At 33.6% G+C, this 20,217-nt stretch overlaps 3 protein-coding genes across 3 annotated transcripts; 1 reads left to right on the top strand and 2 right to left on the bottom strand.

The window, feature by feature from the left end:
- Positions 1-979: 979 nt before the first annotated feature.
- LOC141831777 (dihydrolipoyllysine-residue succinyltransferase component of 2-oxoglutarate dehydrogenase complex 2, mitochondrial-like) lies at positions 980-7,799 on the bottom strand. Its single transcript, XM_074719183.1, has 13 exons — positions 7,699-7,799; positions 6,747-6,807; positions 6,645-6,672; positions 6,424-6,494; positions 6,263-6,337; positions 5,341-5,396; positions 5,178-5,222; positions 4,808-5,074; positions 4,636-4,730; positions 1,902-1,992; positions 1,724-1,834; positions 1,397-1,591; positions 980-1,315 (listed from the first exon to the last, which is right to left on the bottom strand). Exons 1-13 carry the CDS (start codon positions 7,741-7,743, stop codon positions 1,124-1,126), a joined length of 1,332 nt encoding a protein of 443 aa, XP_074575284.1. The 5' UTR covers positions 7,744-7,799; the 3' UTR covers positions 980-1,123.
- Positions 7,800-9,545: 1,746 nt separating this feature from the next.
- LOC141831343 (mitochondrial import inner membrane translocase subunit TIM8) lies at positions 9,546-11,926 on the top strand. Its single transcript, XM_074718701.1, has 2 exons — positions 9,546-9,628; positions 11,516-11,926. The coding sequence occupies exons 1-2, from the start codon at positions 9,593-9,595 to the stop codon at positions 11,705-11,707; spliced, it is 228 nt and encodes a 75-aa protein (XP_074574802.1). The 5' UTR covers positions 9,546-9,592; the 3' UTR covers positions 11,708-11,926.
- A 54-nt stretch (positions 11,927-11,980) lies between these two features.
- LOC141831342 (serine/threonine-protein kinase PBS1-like) lies at positions 11,981-17,416 on the bottom strand. Its single transcript, XM_074718700.1, has 5 exons — positions 17,033-17,416; positions 16,454-16,659; positions 16,031-16,220; positions 13,558-13,949; positions 11,981-13,219 (listed from the first exon to the last, which is right to left on the bottom strand). The coding sequence occupies exons 1-5, from the start codon at positions 17,151-17,153 to the stop codon at positions 12,212-12,214; spliced, it is 1,917 nt and encodes a 638-aa protein (XP_074574801.1). The 5' UTR covers positions 17,154-17,416; the 3' UTR covers positions 11,981-12,211.
- Positions 17,417-20,217: the final 2,801 nt, after the last annotated feature.

Here is a 20,217-nt window from a genome sequence, read left to right as displayed (position 1 = left end):
TCCACACAAGAACTATAAATTATTTTACTATTTCTTTTGATTTTAATGGAACAATAACGAAACAAATTTCGACATCCTAAAATGATAATCACAGAAAGCTCAAACATTTCCCGTTTTGTCTATGATTGTCAAAGAAATTTTAGCTTATTCAGTATTAACATTTGTTATCTTCCGACTTATTAAATCCCAAGCATTACTCAACAATTGGACTAAAGCCAAAAAAAAATCCAAGGAATACAATTTTAAAATGACAAAGTCAAAAAATTTGATATTGAATGAATGAATACTACATGAATAGGAAAAGGAAATGAATAGCAATGTCATTTCTTAAGATAAATGATAAAAAGATAAAAGAATTATATAAATTTTAATTCATTTATATCCTAATGGGATAGGCAGAAGACTTAAATAAACATAAATCCTGTTTATTTTTTTTAATTTATAATTTTTTTAATATAATAATATTGAACAGTAAATCGACGGTTTTAAACTATGAATCGATGATTTCTAATCGTGAATCGTTATCGTCTTGGATAATTATGATTAAGAGTTGATCTGTAAAAACCATCGAATTGTCAATTCCGAATTAGAATGGGTCTACTCGAGGGTTACGATAAAAACTTTAAATAGAGTGTTTTTCTTATGTTTTAGATAAAACAAACCCTTTGACATTCAATAAAAATGGTCCAGTCTCTCACCCACGTAATCAAGTGAAAAGGTTAGTTAATAACCACCAACAAATATATATCACCAAACACAAATTTGAACCTGATAAATCTACAAGATCACATTGAAACCTTCTGATAAGTTGACACAGCAGAAGCCAATGAAAACGATAAATTCGACTGATCACCAACATTTTCAATTCAACACTAGTCCGAATTGGTTCTGCAACGTTTACATCTCATGATTATATTCCATAATAATTAGTGGAATTGTGGAATCCAAGTTCCACACTAAATCAAATGGATAGCCTCTACTAAAAACACACGTCGTGATGCAACTCACAAACATATTCGTATTGATGTACCACAAAATTTGCGAAAGGAGTTATATGTTTAGCAAAATTATTTTGCAGCAGAAAAAAAATACTAGTGAACCGGCCACCAGCATTTCGATGCGCCTACAAGTCAAGGAGCAGCCTTCGTGGATCTTCGACTACATCTTTGATACGTCGCAAGAAGAAGACAGCTTCTCTTCCGTCGATTAATCGGTGATCGTAGGTCAGCGCGATATACATCATTGGCCTTGGGATGATGCTACCATCGACCACCATCGGACGGGACACTATGGAGTGCATGCCCAATATGGCAGACTGGAGAAACATGAATCTGGGTTAAGTTATCATATGCAAAATCACATTTTGTAAGTTTTTGAGACTTTTTAAGTTCATTACTTGTGGGGGATTAATGATTGGGGTACTCAGAAGGCTTCCGTATACGCCGCCGTTTGAAATGGTGAATGTGCCTCCAGCCATCTCATCGATCGAAATGGTTCCATTGTTTGCCTTCTTGGCGAGGGTGTTAATCTCCTTCTCTATTTCGGCAAAATTCATTCCATCAGCATTGCGGATAACTGGAACCACGAGGCCCTGAGAAGATTAAGAATGCATTTAGAATTCAACTCTTAAAAGGCCTAGAACACATCAATGTGCATCAAATAAAATGCTTAGCGTTGAATCTACTTAATAAGAGCATCAAGGCTGATTAGATATTCTACAAACCTTAGGCGTACCAACAGCTATACTGATATCGATATAATCCCTGTATATGATGTCATCGCCATCGATGACTGCATTGATGATTGGCTGGTTTTGGAGTCCAGAAACAGCAGCCTAACATCATGAACAATAACTATGATTAGACGGGCAAATAAAAGAACTTGACGCCGTAGTAATTTACCTTAATAAAACCAGACATGAGTCCCAGCTTCACGCCATGCTTTTCCACAAAGGCATCTTTGTATTCAGATCGGAGCTTCATCAGATTAGTCCTACCATGAACAATCACCAAAGATTTAAACAGGAAATTAATGGGAAAATATGTATCTTTTCTTCATTTATCACTAAAAATAAGGAAAGGAACACAAAATAAAGATCCAATAAGAAAAAATATATGATGAATGGGCAAACAACAGATCCTAAGCAGTAGTTAAATAATTCAAAGATTGGAATGACTAAGTTTTTATTTTTTGGTCCCCAACTAACATTGTATAAACATTCTTCTTCCTCTTCTCTGCTCTCTATTCCCTTCAGGTTGTCAAAATCATCTATCATTATGCTTACTCTTGACTCAGAAAAGTATTGTGCACCACAACTCATTGCCAAAACCAATAGTACATCATTCCCGTGAATGAAACATTTTAGGGTTGATTAAATATTTAACTTCATGCAAAAGTTTCAGTTGTATATCATTGTTAAATAAACCTTTTAAGTTATTCAATTTTATCCCAGCCTTCTATATGACATCTTCCATTTTAATAACAACACTCTTCATTTGAATAATATTCCAAATATGTTTTTTTAAAATTATAATGATTTCTTTTTTGAATGAAGAAATTGTCTAGAGTATAAAAAAGATATCATTCCTAATGAAAATGCTTATTTCATGGAAAAAGAGTTTTTAACAAATACAAAATATATAAAATTGTTTTATACATCAAAATTGATATCATGTCATGGTTTAAAAAGTTTCCATGTTGATTGGAAAAGTGAAACTTTTAGATACGTTAGTAAAAAAATGTTTTGGATGTTTTTATTAGTCAAACTATACTACCTTTATCACCTCTTCCTTATTCTTTCACCAGTTACTGCTATCCTCACTCACTCCAGTTTCAATGGTTCACCATCTTAGGAATCTGGCTTACTGCATATCCAAAACAAAGAGCTGCAAGTCCTCATACGGTTTCAGTGTTAGACTGTTTGAGACATTTATAGAAGAATTCAGCCCTATGGTTCAAGATCTAGGATAGCCATTCATTCAAATAAGGTACTTCAATCTTATTTCTGGAGTTAATTCTAAAATGTTTTCCAGAAAGGTTTCAAAAAGTGTATTTAGGTAGTATGTGCTCAACAAAATGCATAAGCACGTATGCAATATGTAAGGGCATATATGCAGTGAACTTCACAAAAATAAAAAATATGTAAGTGACATATATATAATAAAATATATTAATGAATATGTTTGATCCATACTTCCACATAGAAAAAATATGCATGTCGATGATACAATTTCAAAACAAATGGAATACAACAATCAAGATTAATGGACAATGTAAAATAGATGATGGCATACATATTGATATTTTTAGTGTTTATCACTTGGAAAACAAGTGTTTAAGTTAACACTTTAACACTTACAATTTACAAGATAACAAATAGAATAGCTTAGGGTTTTAAGTCAGTTTGTAACAAAATATTAAACCGCATATGTAAGTTGCATATGCCATATGTGGTGGATGTGGTGGCTGCTCAACAGTGCCCTTTCAAATACATATGCAGCCTCAGCAGAAGCTTTCTAAAACCATGCTATCCAGCGATCAGTATGATTCCTTTTTTTCCTTTGACTGTTATTATATAAACAGGTTACTTCTTGTTGGATAGTCATTACATGTTGAATTGGAAGTTTTTAAGTGTCCAATTCTTGATGCAGTAAATGGACTTTGGTTCAAATAAGACAGGCCATGGACATATAAAATTCAAATAAGTATGTCCAATAGCTTGAGATGGGTCCATAACTTGACCCAGCATGGATGAGTTGCATATTTACTAAATTGTGGTGAAATTACTGTAGTTGAGATACCTCCAACCCACAGTATAGGACCTAACCAGCATATACTCGTGGCAGCCTACAATGTTCTCATAGCAGTCCATCCAACTGGTGGGCATACAAGCCAGCCAGTCCATAGTGTGGTCTACAGCCTTATCCCTTGTTTAGGAAAGAAAGTAGGGAAACAGATTTTGTAAAGTGTTTCTTGGGTGAAAAAGTACAGGAGGATAGAAAGCTAGGAAGATTAAACACCCAACTATCTTCCAAAACTAGAAAGAAAATAGCTTTCTTCGTCTCTTCCCATGAAATTACAGCCTACAAGGTATGGTTTACAGCCTAAGCCGCAACTCACTCCCAGGCTTATTGGAGAAGAGTTAGTCCATCTGGTGCCACATGAAATACCCTAAAATGCCCTCATAATGTAACAGCCAACCTCATGCTTACCACCATGGGCCTGAACAATTGATGTGCCCCACTGCCCATTTCATAGTGTACTTAAGAATGTTGGTGACAGTGAGACGATCAATGTAACACTTGTCATGAGGAAAGAGATTCTCCAACTGAAAATAACTTGGAACTTATGTGAAATTGCCATTCACCCCCATTAACCTAGATCATCCTCTCTATTACTAACATGAGACTAGAAGAAGTGGTTATCTCATAATGGTAGAAAAAGTATGCAAACAACTATTTCCTTTTCTTTTGGCAACAAAGCTAACTCCATGTAGCATGGAACATATTACGTCTCTGATGCCTTTTATAATAATAAATGAGCAAATATGATACATTGAAAGTGGGAAAATGCAATATGATAGGTTAGACAATTGTCTCAAAAAGAGTAGAATGAAATAAGAATATGAATACATACATGTCTACTTCATTAAATGTGGTCAGCAATGCAAACGTATTTTGTGAATCCTTCAATCGTGTAGCAACTCTTTTCCTTAGTCTTGGCATAGGAACCTGCAATTGTAATTGATTCAATAAAGTGGATGTCATTTGTTTATGCAACCACAGATGTTAAGTCAAACGAGACTTACACGTCTTTCCCTTTCCTTGGGAGGAAGTTGAGGTTCTGATGGTGAGGTTTTAGGGGTTGGAAGAGAAGGTGCTTTTGGCTTCTCTTTGACGGGAGTTTCCACTTGTGGCACTTGTGTCTCAATCTTTTTCTCAACTGGAATAGCAGGTGGAGTGTCCTTACTAACTGTCTCATCCGATGGAGCTACATGAGTATCAGTAGGAGCAGACTTAGAGATAACAGCAACTCTGGTTCCAGGAGTCACTGTATCGCCTTCTTTGGCAGTGAACTATCAATCATACAAAACCTCCATAGTATTAAATTCCATGAGAAAAATGTGATGTGAAATATAAACAAGCATAAAAATCAACAACAAAAAAAGATTCTCTAACCTTCTGAATAAATCCAGCTTCAGGACTAGCTACATCAATAGTTACCTGACACATATACAAATAGAACATAAAGAGTTGACTAAAGGATTATGGATGAAAACTAAAACAAATTTTTTTGAAAAAAACACAAAGTCTTAAATAAGAGAGAGATAGCACTCAAAACCTTGTCAGTTTCAATCTGGGCAATAGGTTCATCAACTTCAACTCTATCACCAGGTTCTGTGTCCAACATCAACAAATAAGACACAGATTTGACTAAGTTTCACAATGATGTGCATTGATTCAGAAAGGAAAGCATTACTGCAAGGAGAATATTGGACTTCGGGACACACAGTGATACAAACATGAAATTGTAACACAATTTCGTCTAATTTCAATATCCTTGAAAGCAAAGAGAGTGGCTGCAAACGTTTATTAGAATATGACAAACATATCTACGATTAAATAACATGCAACAAATATTATGCATTTACATAGTTACAAATGGGTTAGACGAAATGGCACATAAAACACCACAGTAGGACAAGATCGATTTAGCCTATCCAAAATAGTTGAGAGACATGTCTTGCAGGTCAAAAGGAAAGTTTATAGAAAATTCCATTATCAGCCATGCTTCGTGATTGAATTTTGAACAGTTAACCACATACATAACACAAGTATAGCAAATATGAAAGAGATGCACAAGTGGGGTTACTAGGACAAAAAATAATGTCATAATTCACAAGTGATTATGTGTAGTTATAAATAAAATGAGAATAAATTTGATTGCAATGATTATATAATGAAGAATCATAGTATCTAGTGTTTAGATAAGTTGGATCAAGTATGATTAATAGTGGAAAGAGGATAAAGGAGAAAAAAATTAATCACAATGAAGGCTGTCCCAAAGGACTTTGGTATCACCAAGAATATCAATAAGCTGACATCCACCTTTTACATTACTCCATTTTATTTTAGTATGCTTTTCTGTTGACGTAGACCAACCAATGATCCAATTCATGTTATGTGCCAATGCGAATAATGCAGCATACAAGTGAACACAGATATGAAGATACTTGCAAAGAGTGAGAGAGGTTGCTGCATACTCTTTAGGAAAGTTGCTAAAGTCCCATCAGTTATAGATTCACCCATGAATGGAACAACAGCATCAACCAGATCACCTTCAACAAAAGAAAAGGTGCAAATAAGAACTCATTTGCAAATGGAAACCTTAACAAAGATATCAAGAAACAGAAATGAATCTCACCATTTTCAAATGAGAATGACCTGCTCCACAACTTGTAATGTGATGACCTTGGGAAGAACTCCAAAACTTCCCTACACACAAAGAGAAATGAATAAAACAACCTGCTTCCAGAAGAACATATGAAGGTGCTAAGGAAACTAATGTGGATACAGGAATAAAAATCCACTGCACAAAAGAAACAACAACTATTTGATAAATTGAAAGGAATACAAGATGCTTACCTTAGAGGTTTTGTACAAACAGAATCACCTGAAAGCAAAACTGATGTAAATACTCACATTATATTACCTGTAGAAATCAATAGTCATAGAAAAGTGAATCACCAGGGAGAATGTAATGGGTAATTTGCCGGGTATGACCATAACTTCTCAAGAGAAAAAATGCCTGAAATAAATTGATGTGATGAAGATAAGCAAAATTGGTGCCTCAGGGTACATATGATAAAGTAGAAAGTAAGCCAGACAAACTAAATGAACCGAGAATCTGATTTCAAGTCAACACGCATTACAAACATTGCAAATCCTAAACAGGACAACCAAAAGGAGCTCCAAAATCCAAATACATACAACAACGTATGGAATTTGTATATTTAATGAGCAGTCTTATATTGCATTGTCCATTGAAAATGTGCAAATGCTCATTGAAATTGAAAATTTGAAACTGAGGCCCATTCACATTGTTGTCAGTTTTTTTGACTTCGGTAGTTGCTTTCACTTTTGCATTGATGAAGACAATAGATTAGTTCAAGATCCAGAAGTCAGTAGCTAGAAGTGTTTATTAACTGCAAAAACGAAAAGCACTAGTCTTTTTATATTTCAGCAGGGAACGAGCAAAAGGAAAAAAATAAATAAATAATGTCGAGAACTTGCCCAAATATGTCAATGTCATATATCGTCAGAGAACAAAACCGTAAAAGGGATCTTAAACTAGTCATTATCGGCTAATTTGTCTTTCTTTCCTGTTTTTTTTTCTTTTACAGAATTTCCTCCAGTCCGCCTAGCTCGCCTCCATCCAGATCCACATCTCGCCGCATGAGAAGTCAACCACATATCTCCCGCAGAAGAACTTGCAAGCTCACAAAAGTCCGACCTCTTGAAACGCCAATTGTTTAAAAAAAAAAGCAATCATCTACACCATTAAATACACGCTCTACCATCTAATCACACCGAATTTTTAGCAGATAGCACATCCCACCGAGAAAAAAAAACGCAAAGTCAAATTTTCCGGATCTCGATCTTTCAGTAGGCAACTGGAAAAGGTAAAGAGAATCCTTACAGCGACGGGGCGACGGATAAGACGACGCGCGAAATGAGAAGCCATCGCCGAGATCGGCAGCCGCCAGCGATTACGGAACTCCGCACGAAAAGCGACTCCGAAGAATGTGAAAGAAAGTGGGAGAAGATTTTTTTTTTTTGTTATTTGTTTTTATTTATCGATTATTCTTATTGCCCTTTCTAATTTGTTGTTTATTACGCACCTGTTTATTTGGGCTGAAGCGGAGAGAAGATGTAGAAAGCAACGGTTTGATAACTATTACAATCGCAATTTATTTTAATCAAAATTATTATATATAAAATATTTTTATTAATTTAATCAAAATTATTTAAACTTTGTTAAAATTATTTTAATTAATCAAAATTATTTTAAAATAATTATAGAAACTACTTTAGCTAAATGCTATATAAATTATAACTAAAGTTTAAAGTCTAAAATAAATCATACAATTAAATATTATTATATTAATTTTTTTATCAATTTAATTAAAATAATTTAACTTTATCAAAATTATTTTAAATCGATTAAAATAAATTTAAAAATTATAATAATGATTAAACAATTATATAAATTATTATAATATAATACTATAATAGTATTATATTAATTATTATACCATCGTAGTTATTACAATAATATTAAAAATAAAAATATTTTTGAGATAAAAATTTAATGACACATCCTTTGACATTTTTTGAAAAAAAATATCTTTTTTTTTTATATAATCTAAGTCCCAATAATTTTTTTTAAAATAAAAATAAATTTAAAAAAATAATAATAAAGATCAAAATAATATACGGTTTGATAACTATTACAATCGCAATTTATTTTAATCAAAATTATTATATATAAAATATTTTTATTAATTTAATCAAAATTATTTAAACTTTGTTAAAATTATTTTAATTAATCAAAATTATTTTAAAATAATTATAGAAACTACTTTAGCTAAATGCTATATAAATTATAACTAAAGTTTAAAGTCTAAAATAAATCATACAATTAAATATTATTATATTAATTTTTTTATCAATTTAATTAAAATAATTTAACTTTATCAAAATTATTTTAAATCGATTAAAATAAATTTAAAAATTATAATAATGATTAAACAATTATATAAATTATTATAATATAATACTATAATAGTATTATATTAATTATTATACCATCGTAGTTATTACAATAATATTAAAAATAAAAATATTTTTGAGATAAAAATTTAATGACACATCCTTTGACATTTTTTGAAAAAAAATATCTTTTTTAATATAATCTAAGTCCCAATAATTTTTTTTAAAATAAAAATAAATTTAAAAAAATAATAATAAAGATCAAAATAATATAAATCCCTATGTAAATTTTACAAAACCTACTATATAAATTAAAAACATAAAAAACATTTAAAATATAAATTTAAAAAATTATTATGCTAGTTTGAATAAAAAATTGCTATTGTGTTAGTTGTAATATAATAATTTTGATTGAAATTGCTAGACTTGGGGTTAAAATCACTAAATTTATAATAAATAATTTGTGGCAGTAAAATTACTATATTTACGTAGCAATTTTGATTGATAATTTTGGTTAAAACTTATAGTTTATATAACAACAGATTATCATTTAGATAATAAAAATTATTATATGATTAAGTTCTTTTAGTCATTTATTTATTTTGAAAATATATTTGACTTTAATTGACTCATACAATTCATCAACATATTTATTTATTTTTTTTTCAAAAAATATTATATTTTTAACTAAATATTCATAGTGGGCTTGGGCCTGTTATCTTGTTTCGAAACCCAGCCCAACGTTCTTCTCTATAAAAGCACCATCAGGCTGCACTTTGTTCTGGGTTTAGGGTTTGGTTGATCGTCGAGTGCGGCTGGTCATGGATAGCTCGCCGGAATTGCAGCGTTTCTTGCAGGTTAAAAATTTTGGGCTAGTTCTTCTACGCTTATTCAGTTCAGTTTGGTGATTGTTTCGGGTTCTTCGTTGCTATTTAATCTCCAACTCGCGTTTCATCCTTCTCGTCGATGAATACGCAGTAGTCGGTGATATACAGTTTGGACGTCGGAAGATGAGATTTTTAGTGTTTTGTATTGATTTCCAGCATATGTTTGGTTACAGACACTCTAAGCGAGTTTTGCTCAGAGTCGGACGAATCGGCGAAGTTATCCTGATTTTTATGGCGCAATAATTTTGGGAATGGATTTTGTTTAGAAAAACTTTTGTTTTTCGTTGACGAGGTTTTATAATGCCGTTTCTGAAGAATTCACTAAAATTATGGAGTACGAAAAGGTTTCAAAAATGAATTTTGTTTCAAACAAGCAACCATGCTTGAATGTATGTTCTTTTTAACGTGCTTCGTGGATTATCCCCCTGTTCTGTTTTCATATGCATGAAGGCGTACCAGAATGTAATGATGAACATCTTTCAACATGCAGCATCCTTTGATGCAATGGCATTTTTTTATTTCACACAAGATTACTGATCACTCTGGTATTGCCTCTCTTTTTTAATTTTTGATGTGAAGTGAAACTTCCTCTAATTTCATATGCATTAAAGGTGGACTATCTTATGAATATTTTGGATCAATGACATTCTTATCTCATAGAAATTATTGGTCACTCTCATATGACTTAAAGACTATGATGCGTTGTTGAACTTTTTATGATGCATATTGTTTATTTTGTACAATAATAAGACATACTCTTTCTTTATACTTCACCAATTATAGCTAATTCCTTTTTGAGCCATCGGCTATGTGGCATTCATTTAATAAGTGCACATGGAACTATTTGATTTTTATATAGTCTTTATTCATTCTTCACCACCTATAGATAATAACTTTTCGAGCTAGTAGTTGCATAGCATTCATTTGATAGTGCACATTAAGTCATCATGTCATAGCAGGCATAGATGAATGGGATTCTTTCATATCCTTTTGAGAGGATGTTTTAGTATTTCTATCACATGTAATCTTTCTACAAGTATTTGATGAACTTATATGTCTAAGGTAAATTTCTTAGCTTTTATTATTTGACAATGCTATTGTGCTAATTGGCAATTAGGAATACATTAAACTTCAAGTTTGATTTATGGAGGGACATTTTACAAGATAAAATTTGATTATATGAACTGTAATGTCAATAATATGAAAAGAAGCACTGGAGTAATTGAAATTGGATAAACAAGAAATTCTTTGTAAAAGGTCTAGATGAAGATATCACAAACATGATATAGGGATATTGCTTAGCATTTTAGAACGACTTGAAATGATCTTTGCATCAGAAAATTTCAATAGAACAATAGTGTTTCTGTATGCAAAGTTATTGTAATTGGTAAAATGATATGCAGTTGCTATTCTTTGCTCAATAGCAATTTGTTCCCTAGGTAGATTCTGTTTATTGCGTAAAGCCATACAAGATAGTTGGTTCTGACTTTCGTATTTGTACATCTGTCAAGTGTGATTTTATCAAAGGAAAGTAGAACATTTAGCAAGTGATTTTCCCATCTATTTTCTGATCCATGGGCTATTGCTAATTTTTAGTTTTTTCTTAACAATTTCATGGCTTTTCTTTAAAATTTTACTGGTTTGAATTGTGATCTTGGAGTTTGTACTGGTTTCTGACTATGATAATAGTATAGTATTACTCTGGTAAAATTGTATGATGGAAATCTCGTGTCTATGCGTATGAGTATACAGTATTCCTATCTAGTTTTTCTCTTTCTATTTGGGTATTCGTAAATGTGTCTATTCCTCTGCTTGCAGTGAATAAATAGTTTACTAGACGTTTTTGTGTTCCTGCAGGAAGAGAAACAGAAAGCAATGATCGCCGAGATGGTGGGAAAACTTACCAGCGAATGTTGGGACAAATGCATTACTAGCACTCCGGGTAGCAAGTTCAGTTCGAGTGAATCAACTTGCCTTACAAATTGTGCACAGCGATACCTGGACATGACCATGCTCATCCAGAAGAAGTTTCAGTCAATGCAACAGTAATTTTTTTGTTAGATCGATCTGCTCTTGCGTTTTGAGAGAAACTTGTTTTTTTTCACTTGGTGAAATGTTCGCCACAACCCAAATTGGATGTTTAGACAAATATGTTTTGCAACATCTGGTAGTGTACCATGCAGGTTCATGTCTCTTTTTTTACAAATTAACTGGCACTAAATGGAATGACTGAAGCTATTGTTTTGGACTATAGCACAAGGTTGAAGATGCTGTCTTCGTTATTATGTAGAATTATGGAAGCGAATCAAAACATCTTGAAACTTGCAACCAAAAGTTAGCAAAACAAATGGATAGAGAGTGAAGAAAACATGCAGCTTATCTGTTTACTATAACCACTCACAAGGCCAATTTGTATTTAATTATCTACAATCTCTTTTCTCGATGCTTCCCAGCATTTGTTTTTCCTTTTTCCATCAAAGTGATAGAAAAGAGAGAAGGACCCGGCTGCAGCTCTCAAACAAAAACAGGAACAGGGATTTCTGCAAGTTATCTCTATCCAATTGCATCTGCGACATCAAAACCTCCCTCTGCGATGGCTCTAGCTCGCGTCTTCTCCAGCCAATTCTGCCCCCACCTTTTCGCCTCTGCTAATGCTCGCTCTCTGTCAAAATTATGCCTCAGAAAGGTAGCTGCATCCTTATGGGAGTCAGAATTCATACGTTGCGTCTGTTCTCCACTCTGGAATTCAGTTGCTGTTCTTCCACCCTCATTATTTGCATTCTTGCTCCTTTCAGCGCCAGGGGCATTGCTAGTTGTGGGAGCTGCATCAGGGTAATATGTTTGCATCTTCTCTCGCCAGTTCTCACCCCACTGCTTTGCCTCTGCTAAAGCTCTCTCTCGCTCCACACTGTGCCTCAACATCGGAGCTGCCTCCTTAGGAAGGTCTTCGTAATTACGCCTCAAAATGGGGGCTGCCTCCTTTGGGGAATCAGAATTGATATGTTGCATCAGCCTTGGCTCTCCACTCTGGAAGTAAGTTGGTGTTCTTACACCCTCATTTACATCCCTGTTCCGTTCGGCACCAGAAGCATCACTAGTTGTGGGAGCTGCATCAGGGTAATAAGTTTGCATCTTCTCTCGCCAATTCTCACCCCACTGCTTTGCCTCCGCTAAAGCTCGCTCTCTGTCCACATTGTGCCTCAGCATTGGTGATGCCTCCTTGGGAAGGTTTTCATAACTCATTTGCTGCGTATGACCAGGCTTTCCATCGTTGAGAATGGTCGGTATCATTCCACCTTCTTCATGCGTGTTTCTGCTTCTCCTTTCGCTACCGGGCCTGTTGTTATTTGCGGGGACTGCACCTGGATCATATGTTTGGGATGCCAAGTAGGACATAGCAGTGACAACATCAGCAATTATAGGACGGGCAGCAGCATCTTCTTGGATACACATGGATGCTACAGCCAGAGCTTGATAAAGGCCGCGCATGGGAAACCGACCCCTTAGCTTTCGATCAGCCAAGCCTGGAAGTCTCTTTCGGTCTTTGAAGACAGGACGAACCTGCCACAAGCATGCGAGATCATGGAATTAAATAGAAACGACAAGTCTTCATGCATTCTTGAAAGATTAAAGCAAAACTCGAGACTTAGTTTCAGATGCTTCACAGTGCGATGGATGTTTCACAAGGAAAACACTAAAAACTATTTACCACAACAAGTAACAAGATCCGATTCCCAACAAAAAAAGATGAAAAGGAGAACATATTCAAAATTTCACGCCTCTCAAATTGTGGGAGGTGAAAGACAAGTTTAAATGCCTATCTATAACCGCTTAGTATTCAGTCATGGCATTAAGGCATGAAAATCAGGTAAGCCATAGAAAAAGTAGAGAGAGCCTACCCATGCAACGAGATTTTGCTCAGGATGTGGCTTGGTACTGTCAATGGCCTTCCTTCCAGTAATCAACTCCAAGAGAACTACTCCAAAGCTATAAACATCAGATTTGACTGTCAATTGTCCAGTCAAAGCATATTCAGGAGCGCAATATCCATAGGTTCCCATTACTCTTGTTGATACATGAGATTGATCACCAACTGGACCAAGCTTTGCAAGCCCAAAATCAGAGAGTTTGGGGTGGAAGCCCTTATCTAGTAGTATGTTGGAGGTTTTTAGGTCCCTATAGATAACTGGTGGACTAGCTTTGTCATGAAGGTACTCCAATCCCTTAGCGGCACCTGCTGCAATTTTCATCCTTGTAATCCAGTTGAGTGGCTCCTTCTCAGGTGGAAGGTCTAGTAATATAGCCAAATGGGTTATTATTAGCAAGGACAATACTTACCCTAGAAAATTACATAGGAGAATGATTATATTAACTCCGTATAATGAATTATCAAGTAACCAAATAGACATACTAATAACCTATTTGATCAGCTGATATTGAATGTATAGTTGCTTGTTTACAAAACCACTAAGTTTGCAAGTCAATCAGTTCCCAAAACGGCAGTGAAATATCTACTCGTAGAAAATGAATTTGAAACACATTTCTCAGCAAAATAAATAAATAAATGTTGCCTAAATAATGAGAAACTAATTGATAATTTGATTTCACAAAGAAGAATCTCTGAGTACACGAACAAACATGGAGGACCATAGAACAAAATGCATGACAATGAAATAAACATCCATATGCACATAACATCCAAAATTTTCCATGGAGGAAATAGTAGTGAATCCTTTTAAGAAACTTGTGCAGTTTTTTAAAAAATAATTTAATCATTTGTCAATAAAACATAATAAAATTTCACAGTTATTATAATTTGCATTAAAAACAACTGATTTTTGTTTACTAGTTGAATACTTATTCATTTTGACAAATTACTTCATGTCATATAAACCAGAACATAATAAAATAATACTACAAAATATCTCCTAACTTTTTCCAATTAGATTAGTCATCTACTACAAAATAACTTTTTTTTCCAAGATAGCAAGTCAATAAGGAACCAATCTTAATACTGTAGAACCTTGAGAAAGTATTGAGAAAATGTGGTATTTTGTTAAAATTAAGGTATAAAGCATTGTTCCATGCTTAACTTTCAAACTTTGCCGAAATAGTATGATTCCCTTACTGTACTATGCCTATGCCAACACTCAACACAGTTCAAAGCATGCTAACATTAACTCAAATAAGTTTTAATGTTATAATGCACTTCCACTTAACTTTTTTACTTCCAATTATTTGAATATAACAAGTAAAGTCAATTGAATTAAAATTTAAAACAATAAAATGCAAAATATAATAAGCATATTGGCTAATGATTTAGTTTACTAATATCAAAATAAGTGGCATGCATCAAATGCGTACTAACCTAATGAGAACAACCGCATAATTTCTTAAGACCCAAATTAATTAATGCTCACAATGCATCTAGCATAGGAAATAATTTCAATGCATGTTCACAAATTAAATAATGCTCACAACACATATAGTATAAGAAATAATTTCTTTGCATTAAATATATTTGGTTTAACCATGGACACAATTGACAATTGGAACTCGAATCCCATAATTAGAATTGAAATAGGCACCGTTATAAAATATGAATTTATTTTGATTTCTCTAATTTTGACATCATTACTTTCTATTGTTGTTGGTGTGCACTAGTAGGTGTTTCCCCTCTTCTCCTCTCCTCTCTTTTATAGTGTTTTATCTCCTCCCTAGTACCGACTAACAAAATCAATGAATTGAGTTATAGGAAGAGAATCTTCTTATCTCAATTAATTCCATACAATACTAGCCAAGAGAAGATCTATCTTCATTCGTACTCTCAAAAGTGTGCCAATATACATTGACATTTTCTACTTCAAATACAATTTTTAAATACTTTTCTAAAGTTACAGATGTGAATGTTCCAGTGGCTTCTCCTAAGTCTAATGACCATTACAAATGTGAGTGTTCCAATGTCTAGCTAGGTTATATACAGATATGTGCAAATCTCAATATTTTCTGGCATTTACCTCTTCTAGGCCATCAGACTTAGGATCGAACTTACTTCTAGTCCTAAATTCTATAAGTTCTTTAATTTTTTTTCTAATGGGTGAACTTTTCATAAAAGGTAAGTCTGAGATAAATTAACCATAAAGAAATTAATATACGCCAAAAATGATTTTTTTTTCACATTTCAAATCACAGATCAACTCCAGCATTTAGACATGGAATTCACTTAATGATAAACAAGAAATAAACAAAGAAAGAACACAAGTGAACTACTAGGAAAAGGAATTTCTTCAAAACAAAAAACAGTGCTTGCAACAAACAAATGGGTGACTATGTATCAGATCCTTTTAAGTAAGTCTACTATGCCAATCATACCGTACAAATGATCTTCTAATGATCCCAAAGGCATGTACTCGTACACAAGGAGGCGTTGATCTCCATCAGCACAATAACCAATCAGATTCACAAGGTTGGCATGATGCAATAAGCTGAGCATGAGTACTTCCACTAGGAACTCCCTATTTCCTTGCAATCCATTCCTGTCGAGCTGTTTCACAGCCACTACCTGTAAGCAGAAGAAATTGATACCCATTCAGTAAAATAAAAACAAAGGAAGGAATCAATAGTAAATAATTACACCTAAAAACCACTTCTATCTTCAATTTCACGAGAATTCCAATTTCCAACTTCGTGAAATCAGTAGGACATTGTATAAGTTGGTCAGTCCTCAAGCACAAAGAAGAAAAAAAAAATCTCGTAGTCACAAACTAACAGTTCTCACATCCATCATCAAGTTACCTGACCAGTACTTTCCAGGCGTCCTCTGTAAACTCGTCCAAATCCTCCTTCTCCGAGGAAACACTCGGATCTAAAGTTACCAGTCGCAGCGGCAAGCTCTCGAAGGGTGAAAGTCTGTGCCGAATTAACAAATAGAGGTTCCTTTTTCGTGTCCAGTGATTCCTTCTCTGTATGCAAATTGTTTCTGATCCTCATCTTATCATCCCCTGCAAATTCAGGAAGCAACTCAGAGTTATATCAAAAGATCTGATCTAATGCAACTCATGAAAAATCAAAATGGACGAGATACAAATCAGTAGAAATCTATACTTCTTCTATGCTCTGGATAGCGTCTACGATCTTGATAAGATGGAAAGCGCGAGTCGGCGGCTTGGAGAATAATTTTAGTTTAAAAATCTAAGGGAGATGAAATTAAGCTCAAGCGTCCATCTTTATAGACGGGCACTTCCAATTGATGGAAGAAAAATCTTCACTCTGACTACAATTCTCAACACCAAGCCAAAGGAAGACGAAAGAGAAACTAAATTCAAGTTTCTTTAAACCATTTCATACGCGATCCGTGCAGGGAATCAAACTCACCCAAGGATAACTTCTCGACGCGAGGCGCCACCATGGGCAGCTCCTCCCTCTTACGATCGCTAGCGTGATCCCGTCTGAGCGGCTCCCGATCCCTCGACTCGAAGCAAGGGAAGCAATCCATGTTTTCCCCAGAAGATCCAAACCTAATCAATGATCGCCGCAGAAACAGGAACTTCCCGAGCAAATCGATCAGCTTCTGGTCCTTTTCGAAGCAATCAGCGCAGCGAAATCTTCCGCGGCATCGACTCGACCTTGAAATCGCCTCCGCTGGGATTCGGTCGGCGCGATCGGAAGCAAAGAGACGAAGACGAAGACGAAGACGAAGAAAGAAAGCGTTTCTTTAACGGCGTTCTGGTGTGAAACGACTAGTGGAGAGTGGGCAGGTTGAGGACTCAGCCATATCTTTGGCTTTCTTCCTAAACATATTTATTGTCATCCTATAAATAAATATATGTAATTCTATATTTTTTAACTTTTTATTAAAATTAAATTTATCTCAATCATATCATTTTTTAAATTTAACTTAATTAGCATCGAATATTATTATTATTGTCGATCGCTAAGCGTGTGAGACTTACATAAATAAATTTAGTTAGATGGATTAATTTATATAATAAAATGTGAGAAAAGAATTGCATTTCGTATTGACTACGGCAAGCTTTTCATTTCATTTCATTGTATTGTTTTGTTTTGTTTTATTTTTTTTATATAATTTAAATATTAAATTAAACCACTATATTATATTTCAAAATCAATTCGTGATATCGAATTTATAAATTCACTCGTAATTACTTTGTAAAATTAACGTCAAAACTGGATAATTTTTTTTGTTTTGTCTTTTAAACATTTTTGACCCGTTCCTAGCACAACATAGACCGCATGCCAGACCCGACCTATAAGTTAAGTCGTACTTACTTGACTCATTCCGATCATATTAAGCACGGTTTAAACTAGACTAGATTCCACTGCATTGTCAGTGATCTGATCCATCGTTGAGTGATTGTTTGAAATTTAATTTTTTCACGTGCAAATTGATAGAGATAAAAATTAAAAAGGTGTATAGTATATATTTTTAATTTATTTTTTATTTTTAAAATATTTTTATAATAGTTAATTGGTACTTATTTAATATTTTTATAATAGTTAGAGTTGTTATGGGTTAGTACATGTGGTACTGATCCAATTGACAACCATGACATGATAGAGGCAAGGTCAAGATTTGATCTTAATAGCGACATAACAAAGGCAAGACATAACCGCTCAAGCTCTTCCTTTTAGCTCAGTGGTCGATCTTCGACTCAACCCCCTGGTTGACGTCCGAGTTCTCCCTTTTAGCTCAGTAGTCAATTTCCGACTCCAGCTCCGATTGACTTATTCGCCTTCATGACCAAGCTAATGCCCAACTCCTAACCGCCTGAGCTCTCCACCTAGCAAGCTCCCCACTCTAGTCCAATGCCTCACCGGTGCTTCAGGCTTTGCTCTCGCGGCTCAACTTAACCACCGCTAGAAGGACATTATAATGCACCCAACTCAATACTTCCTGGACCCTACCGAGCTTTGCTCCCGCAATGATATTCTTTGATCTCTCTCCCAATGTTTATATAATGACCCCGCTCAGGCACATGTACATGTACACATAGTCAACCTCTTCGAGTTTCGCGCTTCCTCTCCATTTTCAGAAAATTGTTGGGGCATCGTTGGTGACAACATGATTGACGGCATGGTCCTTGGCAAATGGTGATATTGGGTATTTTTATAAAAGGCGTTTATTGGCAAGGCTATTCAATTGTGATTCAGTCTGATCAGAGTTTCATATTTCGACTGAGTTGAATTGATCTTTCATATTTCCTTCCTCTAAATTTTATTATACATCTTGTCTTTGTTTGTCTGTTGAGGTGGATACTTGCATGATCTTCATATTTCATCATCATCAGTCGATCTCACCCCCTCTAGCGGATCTCAAGGGGTCTTGCGTCATATTCAAACATGAATTTAAGATTTAGGAGTTTATTTTTTGATTAAATTAAATTTTATTTTAAAAATTAAAATATTTTAGTAGAATGTTAATACAACAATGATAAAGTATTTAGATAAAAATATAGAATTATTAGAAAAATAATTTTTTTTAAATTATTCGGGTTGGTGGAGTTATATGAGTTCAGATTTGAGCTTAGGATTTTCAAATTGAGTTTGAGTTCAAGTTAAAATTTTTTATAATATTTTTGTTTCTATTCCATCCGATTCTATCCATCTGAATTGACCCCTTATAGTAACTACACTGTAACTTCTATAATATATTAAAATAAACCGTTCAAGTTAATAAAATTTTTATATCAAAAAATATTTATCAAACTTAATAAAAATTATTTAAATTTAATTAAAATCAATTAAATATAAATATATTTTAATCATATTGTCATTAAGTAATTGCTATACTTATCATAGTAGTCATTAAATGATTACTATAGTTGTGCTGTGACAGCCTTTAACTAACTGTTATGTTACAATATTAAAACAACCATTCAATAATTACTAAAATAAATTTATGATAATTTTGATCTTTTTAAAGTGATATTCATCAAATTTAATTGATTTGATCAAATTAAAAAATAATTTTTTTATGTGTAAAAGTGCTTTTTATATGAATTTTTTAACTAAGTTGAATATTTAAAAAATTATTAAGAATTGATGATGTCAATTCATTTTAAGAGCATATGCAATGTTTACCATGTTATAATATTAAAAAATTAAAAAAAATACATGTGGTGGGTCAGCCTCTATATATTAAACGCGTTAAAAAATTGATGATGCCAATTCATTAACGGATGAAAACTTCTGTTGTTATCAGTTTCAAAATTAATCAGAAAATAAAAAATAAATATTTAGATTATTAAAAAAAATTTGACCCTTTATCCAACACTATAATAAATATCAATTAAATTCTTATAAAATCGACGGCTTTGTGGAAATGCTAATCCGCACGTGCACATGCGTGCAAAGCTGCACGCTTGACGTGGTTCTCAGGCAATATAAACCCACCGAGAGGTTTCGCTGCTTTTCTAAAAGCAAATTTTTTATTTTATAAAATACCGTATATATATATATACCTTTATTATTCTTTTTGTTTCAGAAAAATACACCACCAAAATTTTAATTCGTGAAGATTATTTAATAAATATATTGAA

The sequence above is a fragment of the Curcuma longa genome, chromosome 7, assembly GCF_044706935.1.
Source record: "Curcuma longa cultivar G26 ecotype Majalengka, Jawa Barat chromosome 7, ITB_CL_G26_1.1, whole genome shotgun sequence".
In the NCBI taxonomy this organism is placed as follows: Eukaryota; Viridiplantae; Streptophyta; class Magnoliopsida; order Zingiberales; family Zingiberaceae; genus Curcuma; species Curcuma longa.
This window is presented reverse-complemented; position numbering and strand designations above follow the sequence as displayed.